Source organism: Pollachius pollachius, assembly GCF_949987615.1.
Source record: "Pollachius pollachius genome assembly, chromosome: 3".
Classification (NCBI taxonomy): domain Eukaryota; kingdom Metazoa; phylum Chordata; class Actinopteri; order Gadiformes; family Gadidae; genus Pollachius; species Pollachius pollachius.
The window spans coordinates 37,313,792-37,321,957 of NC_136936.1; the positions used below are offsets into that span (position 1 = coordinate 37,313,792).

General features: G+C 48.4%; 1 protein-coding gene and 1 pseudogene across 2 annotated transcripts in view; both read right to left on the reverse strand.

The window, feature by feature from the left end:
- Positions 1-864: 864 nt before the first annotated feature.
- Positions 865-3,363, reverse strand: LOC307073840 (olfactory receptor 6F1-like; annotated as a pseudogene). The gene is made up of 3 exons: positions 3,075-3,363; positions 2,777-2,871; positions 865-1,727 (listed from the first exon to the last, which is right to left on the reverse strand). The product of its transcript is annotated as an olfactory receptor 6F1-like (transcript).
- A 1,342-nt stretch (positions 3,364-4,705) lies between these two features.
- Positions 4,706-8,166, reverse strand: part of LOC307073841 (olfactory receptor 51B5-like) — a gene marked incomplete at both ends in the record, with an annotated part of 7,237 nt that continues 3,776 nt past the window's right edge. Inside the window, 3 exons of the mRNA XM_079733800.1 lie at positions 4,706-4,853; positions 6,211-6,538; positions 6,620-6,641. Coding sequence (XP_079589926.1) covers positions 4,706-4,853; positions 6,211-6,538; positions 6,620-6,641 — 498 coding nt within the window. The remainder of the gene's footprint in view (positions 4,854-6,210; positions 6,539-6,619; positions 6,642-8,166) is intronic.

Genomic DNA, 8,166 nt, shown 5'->3' on the forward strand with positions numbered 1-8,166 from the left:
ATAGCGGTTAGAGAGGGAGGGATACTCCTGTATTCCTTATCCCTAAAGGGTCCGTCCTCTTTTGTGTTTTAAAATATAGTCATGAGACAGTCGAGGCGGCCAATGAGCTTGCAAGCTTAAATCGCCCAATCATCACAGGAACGACGTTCTTCAGTGGATGGTATATTAGAATGAATCATATTATGCTTGACAATGATTATAATGTATTTCAAATATTCAAATAAATGTAGCAAATCTAGACCTAAAGTGTTTCTTAGACTGTTACAGAACATTTTATAAAGAACACTGATAAAGAGGGCCAACATGTCTATATTGGCAATTTTGGACAACCTATACAAACAACCTATCTTTCCGATTGGAGATCATGTTAATAAAATAAAATATATTTGCTTTTAGTGTATGGTTGTTATATCGTCTTTCTTTCTTATTAGAAGTTATGCCATATAAGTCCAGCATGAACAATAGCCAATATATAATGTTTTAAATAAACAAAATGTATTCACTGTTATTCTATGGTTGTTTTATTAATGTATTAGTGATTGGAAGATTAGCCTTTGGACTGCTTGTTTCTGTGTCTGTCTGCCCAAACATTGTTGCACTGCAACCTAGAGACCTTGAGACAGGGAATAAATAACCAGGGAGAAGGTTTACCTTGCAACAAGTAAAATGCAAGCAAAGGAAATGTGTGATTTGAAGATACCACAAGATTTGAAGGTTTCTTGTGGTATCACCTCTAAACAGTTTAGTATACAAAAACTGCAGTATAAATAATGGTGTAAAATACAAGAAGATATAGACCAATCTAAATGTATTGCAAAAATGATTACTGTCAACACACAAACGCTCTATTGTGACTACTTCCTATTAACATTTAAACATAATCTTGTTGCGTACTTTGGTCAGTTTGAATCCATATATGAGAGGGTTCATGATCGGGGGTATGATCAGAAACTCTATGGCGATGAAGTTCTGCAGTGACGTAGCAATGTTTTTAGAGCCAAAGCGCATGTACATGACATCAAAGACGATGGTGGACAGGAAGGTGATTAGGCAGGTAAGATGGGGCACACAGGTCTGCATGAACTTCTTCCTGTTCTCCATGGAGCCCCGACACGTCCTCACCAGGTACATGTAGGACCAGATGATCAGCAGCCCGTGGAAAAAGTACACCACTACCGTGATATACACCACAATGCTGCTCGGTGTGGTGTTGTTCGCTGGGCACGCCAGCAACACAATGACCCAGTTCACACAGTACAGCCGCTGGATCTGGGCACTGCAGAGCGTGTGCCTGGAGGTAAGGGTGATGAGGACGGCGTGAAAGCTGAAAGGGATCAACCAGGAGAAACAGACCAGGAGAGACAACCTGAGCTTGTTCATTAAACGGTGATAGTGCAGGGGTCTACAGATGGCAAGACATCTATCGTAGGCCATGACGGAGAGAATGGACAGGTCGCTGCATGCAAACGAAAACATCACAAAGGCCTGCATGAGACACCCGTTGTAGGAGATGATGTGAGACGAAGACAGCAGGTCCAGGAGGAATTTGGGGTAGAAACCTGTGGTGCCATAAAGCCCGTTGATGCAGAGGCAACACAACAGAATATACATGGGCTCATGCAGGCTTTTGTCCAGGACAATGGTGAGATCAGAGCGCAGTTGATGATTACTATCAAGCAATAACAAAGGAAGGTGGAGGAAAAGAGAACCACTATATAGTCTGTGATCTCATTCAACACAGAAAGACTAAGGCTTACAACATATTCACAATGAAACTATACCACTCTTTGCTGGAGTCACACAATGTTCATTAGGGTTACAGTGATTAGAGATGGAGGGATTCTCCTGTACGCCTCATCCCCGAAAGGTTTGTCCTCTTTCGTGTCTTAAATTATAGTCAGGAAGGAGACATGCAATCTCAAATCGGCCAATCACGTTAGTCAACACAGGATCTCCCTTTTTTAGTGGAAGTTACATTAGAATGAATAATATCATGATTGGCAAGGAATATAATGTATGTATTTTAAATATTGCATCCCCCCCCCCACATCGAGTGAGATATAGAATAATCTGCATAGATTGGTGTTACTCAAACCGCTAGGCATAACTAACTTTAATGTAAATGTAGAAGTTGACATGCAAGCTTATATACCAGGGTTCTCTATCGTATTTTAACACCCAAACTTATAAAAAAAGCAAAAAATAATAATAATAAATAAATAAAAAGCAGGTTTTCTGTGAGACGCTGCTTTTTACACCACGTGAGTGAGCTATAGCAGAGCTGCGTGTTCAAGTTGACTCCTCCCAGTAGTATGGAGGGCACTTCAGGCCATCACTGTGTTGGTTGTAACATTGCCATGCCCCTTGAGGATGGCTACGATAAATGTGTGTTATGTTGAGGCCACCAGCATGCAACATTGGCCAGGGATACGCCCCAGTCGTGCATGAACTGTTTCATCATGCCGATGCATACGAGGGAAGCCCGCTGCCGTTTTTTCACATCAAAACAGGAAGGGTTACCTATCTTGGAAGGGCCAGCAAGAAAGATGGGGAGAGTTTCCAGGAGGCCAGGGAAGTGCTCAAGGGCTCCGCAAGCCTCCCTGTTCTCCCTCAGTGTTCCTAGGGCCCCAGTTTCTCTCGGCGTGGGTCCCTCTCCTCCTCCCAGTCGTTTTTTTCTGACAGGGAGTATGATGGTTCTGAGGAGGACTTGGATGTGGAGACAGTATTCTCTTCGGAGAGTGGGGAATTTCCCACTGAACAGCCTCCCTCAGCTTACCCTTCTGGGCGAGAGCTGGCTCACCTGTTTGGGGAGATTGTTGGCAGGACAACCAAGGCCCTGAACATCGACAGCTGCTGCCTCCAGGTTTGAGGCTGAAACAGAGGAAAGTCTCAGGTCAGAAATCCCTCTCCTACCAGACTTCGACGACCTCTTATGTCACCAGTTTACTTCACCATCATCCTACCATAGATGGTCAAGGCAGACTAAAGTGTTCTCCAACATGGCCGCCCAAGAGCAGGTCTGCTGTGGGGCACTTCCAGCTGTGGACCAAGACCTGGCGCCACTCTTTCGCTACCCAGGTTCTTTGTTTGGGGTCTCGCCTGGCTGAACAAAGACAGTAAGGTGATGGAGAGTCTGTTGGGTAAGCTGCACAGGTCCACGGCGATGCAAGCCCGTCTGGCTGATACTGCGGCCATCCTGACTCTGTACACCAACCACCTCTCTGGTCTCATGCAGAACCAGCCGGTGGATGCCTCTCTGGCGAGGGAGTTCCAGTCAGCAACGATGTGCCTGGCTTTGGTGTCCAAGGAGCAGGCAGTGGCATCAGGCCGCTCGTTGGTCAGCTCTGGGTGGTGCGGTGACATCTGTCACTGTCCCAGTCGAAGCTACAGCCAGCAGATAGGTACTGTCTCCTCAGGGTGCCAGTGGAGCCCACAGCCATCTTTGGGACACAGGCCTCCCCCTGCTGCAACAGGCACGGGATCGCCGTCACTGTGCAGAGGAGGTGCCAGAGTCCCTCGGCAGTCGGGGGAAGCGGGCAAGGCGCCCAGAAGCGCCTGCAGCTAGGGCAGCGTCTGAGTCAGTAGCTCAGGCTTGGGGCCCGGGAGACCTCAGACACCGGCTCCAAGCGGCCCGGGGGCATGGTGATGTCCCAAGAGGTGGTCGGAGGGGGCCACCTACTAGCAGACGGGGGCCCTCCAGAAGCCCGAATCGTTCCTGACGGTTTGCGGGCCAGCCAGCCCCGTCTCCCATCACAGCACAGGAGGGCTTGGCTGGCTCTGGCGGCGGACCCATGGGTGGTCTCTACCATGACCCAGGGGTACCACCTGCAGTTCTGGCGCAGGCCCAAGGTAGCGAGATCTCCGATCTTTACCACGGTTGCCAACCAACTACAAGCCCAGACTCCAACCCTCTTAGAGAAGGGGCGATCGGGGAGGTTGAGCGCTCCGACAGCCAAGCCGGGTTCTTCCCTCGATATTTCCTCATCCCCAAGAAAGATGGGGGTCTATGCCCTATCTTAGACCTCTTCTCTTGACGGTTCCACGGGTTCGGCAGACCATTTAGGCAGGGGATTGGTTCGCGACCATCGATGTAAAAGATGCCCTTTTTTCAGATTCCAATCTGGCCAGGGCATGGCGGCATTTCCTGAGATTTGCTTTCGAGGGTCGGATCTTCGAATTTCAGGTCCTCCCGTTCGGAATATCTCTTGCCCCTCGGACCTTTACCAGGTGCATGGACGCAGTCCTTGCACCCTTGAGGCAGCAGGGGCTCAGTATACTAAACTCTTTGGACGATTGTCTGATCTGTGCAAACTCAGAGGAGCTATGTTGCCAACACGTGGCCCTGCTATTCAAGGATCAAGGATCAAGGAGGATGCTTTAATTGTCATTTAACATTTACATGAAAAACGAAATACAGTACTCAGGTCTCAGTGTGCTACCTAAAACCCTAGAATTTGTTTAACTTAAAATAAATTATTAATATAAAAAAAGACAAACTAAGATACAAAAATACATATTAAAAGAAGATATTTAAAGAAGGTTGGCAGTGTATTAATGAGTACAAGTGCAGCAGCAGGTTCCTTGTGAGTAAGTTGATAAAGTCAAAGTGCAAATGCAAATCAGGTCAGGAGGTGTTTAGCAGTTCAACAGTCTTATAGCATCCAGGTAGAAGGTGTTCCTCAGCCTAGTTGTCCTTGCCCGGATGCTACGCAAACTCCTGCCTGATGATGGAGGCTGCTCTGTCCTTGCATCTGGTGATGTAGATGGTTGACAGAGATGGCAAACTGCAGCCGATGATTCGCTGGGCGGAGTTATCCACCCGCTGTAGTGCCTGCTTCTCTGCCACTGTGCAGCTGCAATACCACACAGTGATACAGAAAGTGAGAATACTCTCCACCACACACCTATAGAAGGATTCTAGTATGGCTGTGGACATGCCTGCCCCCTTCAACTTCCTTAGGAAGTAGAGCCGTTGATGGGCCTTCTTGATGGTGTGCATGGTGTTTCCCCGCCAGGTGAGTGTGTTTTGAAGGTATTTGAATGTGTGAACCCTCTCCACACCTGCGTTGTCGATGTAGAGGGGGGAGGGATAGGGCCCTTCCTGCGGAAGTCCACAATCAACTCCTTCGTCTTCTTTATTTTCAGGATCAGGTTGTTTTCCCCGCACCACAGTTCCAGTCCCCTCACTTCCTGCCTGTAAGCTGTCTCATCCCCATTGCTGATAAGTCCTATTACGGCTGTGTCATCTGCAAACTTAACTATGACATTACTGTCGTAGTGTGCTCTGCAGTCGTGAGTAAGCAGTGTGTACAGTAGAGGGCTAAGCACACAGCCCTGGGGACTGCCAGTGTTGAGGATGGTGGTTGAGGATGTGAGGTTGTTAATCCTTACAGACAGACCTTACAGAGTGATGGAGCGAGACCGAGTGCTGACAGCTTGTTGACCAGTGTCTGTGGGATGATTGTATTGAAAGCAGAAATAAAATCAAGAAAAGTAGTCCCACATAGGAATTGCTAGTATCCAGATGTGTGAAGGCTTGGTGGATAACGGCTGAAACTGCATCAGCAGTCGAACGGTTCTGCCTGTAAGCGTACTGGTGACAGTCGGATGTGATGTCAATGGTGTCCTTGATATGTGACATTACCACCCTCTCAAAATTTTTCATGATGATTGGGGTGAGAGCAACAGGTCTATAGTCAATGAGACAGGTGACCATCTGGACTTTTGGTACCGGAATGATGGTGGATGTCTTAAGACATGTTGGTACAGTGGCCTGTGCCAGGGAGGTGTTAAAGATGTCACACATGACCCCTGAGAGTTGGCATGCACAGTCCTTTAGGACACGACCCAGAATACCATCAGGTCCAGCTGCTTTGCGTGGATTATTTTCTGTAGCAGGAGTGCAACCTCCCTCTCTGATACACTCAGTGTGTAGTCCCCTGGCGAGGATATAAGCTTGGTGGTAGGGGAGTTATTGGAGGCCTGGAACTGGTCATAAAAGTGGTTCAGAGCATCAGGCAAGGAGTGGTCGGTGGAGCATTGTGCATTCTTCTTGTGGTAATTCGTAACACACTTAATGTCCTTCCACATGCTACATGGGTCATTCGAGATGAAATGCTCTTGTATCTTAAAAGCATAGTCCGATTTTTCTGTCTTTATGCCGGTTGTCAGGCTTCGCCATGCATCCCTGAGTGCATCTGTGTCCCGGACCTGAACGCAGTGTCTCGTGCTCTCAGAAGCGAACGCACCTCAGCATTCAGCCAGGGTTTTTGGTCAGGGATAATCCTGATGGTTTTCCTGATGGTGACGTCATCCATAAACTTATTAACGTATGCCAGGACTGATGTTATATATTCTTTCAGGTTCACATCATCATCCACCGTTGCTGCCTCTTTAAACATCTTCAAGTCTGTGCTTTCAAAACAGTCCTGGAGCATAGAGACCGCTCCACTCGGCCACACTGTGATGTCTTTCTCAGTGGCTTTCTTGCTCTTCAGCACAGGGTAGTATGCAGGGGCCAGCATGATTGAGATGTGATCTGAAGAGCCAAGATTGGGGCGGGGGAAAGCCCGGTAAGTCCCACGTCTGTTGGTATACACTTTGTCGAGTGTATTGTTACCTCGGGTGGCGATGTTGACAAGCTGTTGGAACGTTGGGAGTGTTAATGGTGTCGTGCAGCTCTTCTAGAGCAGCATTGGCATTTGCCTGTGGCGGGACATAGACGGCGATTATGAAAACAGCGGTGAATTCGCGTAGCAAGTAGTGTTGGCGGCATTTAATAACCAAATGTTCAGCTGCTTCAGAGCAGTGGCTGCTAACTATTGAACAGTTTATGCACCAACCTTTGTTTACGTAGATGCTAATTCCCCCTCCTCTCGTCTTCCCTGACAGATTGTTTCTGTCGGAACGGAAGAAAATCCTCTCATCCAGCTGGAAAGCAGAGTCCGGCATGTTATCCTTTAGTCACGTTTCCACCAGCACCATAACACAGCAGTTCCTCAATTCCTCCTGGCCCAGATGCAGTCGCAACAGGTCCATCTTATTGTCCATTGCACGAACATTTGACAGAAAGAGGGAAGGAATTGGTGGTCTGCGTGCTCCGGCATTCATCTTGGCTATCAGTCCAGCCCTCTTGCCCCGCTTCTGCCTCCTCGCACGCTTCCTCTTGCCTCTGCAGCCGTGCGATCCGTATTTCCATGCCGTTGTCCTTAGTATTCGCAGTCTCCCAAGTTCCGATTTTAGTTTTGGTGTAAATGAAAGTGAAGCTGAATGCTACCTTCTTCAGTGCTAAAAGTTTGGCGTCACAATATCTCAGATTCTCACTGGGAGCTAGAGAAGCCGCTGCACTGACGCGCGCCGCCATCATCAGACGCATCAGACTGAAGTAAATCCGACTCACATTCAGCGTCTAGGTTTGTGCCTCAATACCAAGAAGAGCAAACTGCAACCCTGCCGGGAAACAAATTTCCTTGGCATGGTGTAAGACTCCAGGAGGGCTATTGTTACCCTCTCTCCAGCGAGAGTGAGAGAGCCTGTCTCAGTCTCTTCACCCTCAGGACTCAGAGGGCCTGGAGGGTTTGCCTCAGAGTCATGGGCCTTATGGCAACAGTTTGCCATTAGTGAGGGTGGCTGCTTCATGATCTCCCGATACCTAAGGAGGGTACGAAGGCTTATAGCGCCCAGTAGGGGTCCTCAGGTACCACCCTGGGACTTGGATCTTGTCCTTGAGGCTCTGAAGTATCCGCCTTTTGAGCCCCTCAGCAATGTGGATGTAAAGTAGCTCTCTCTAAAAACAGCTTTCCTCTTGGCCATCACTTCGGTTAGGAGGACAAGCGAGCTCCATGCACTGTCCATCCACAGGGACTGCTGTACTTTTTCTCCGGAAGGGTCGAAGGTGGTTCTTCGCCCCAACCCAGCCTTCTTGCCCAAGGTCCTGTCTGACTTCCATCTGTCCCAGAGCATGGAGCTGCAGTCCCTACCTATCTCAGCAGCGGACCAGCTAGTACTCTGCCCGGTAAGGGCCCTGTCTGAATATATACGGCGCACTAAGCCGCTAAGAAAGTCAGACCAGCTCTTTGTGTATTTTCACACTAGTTGCTTGGGTAGACCACTGTCGAAGTGTTGACTATATCACTGGGTTGAGGACACCATCCAGCTAGGTTACAC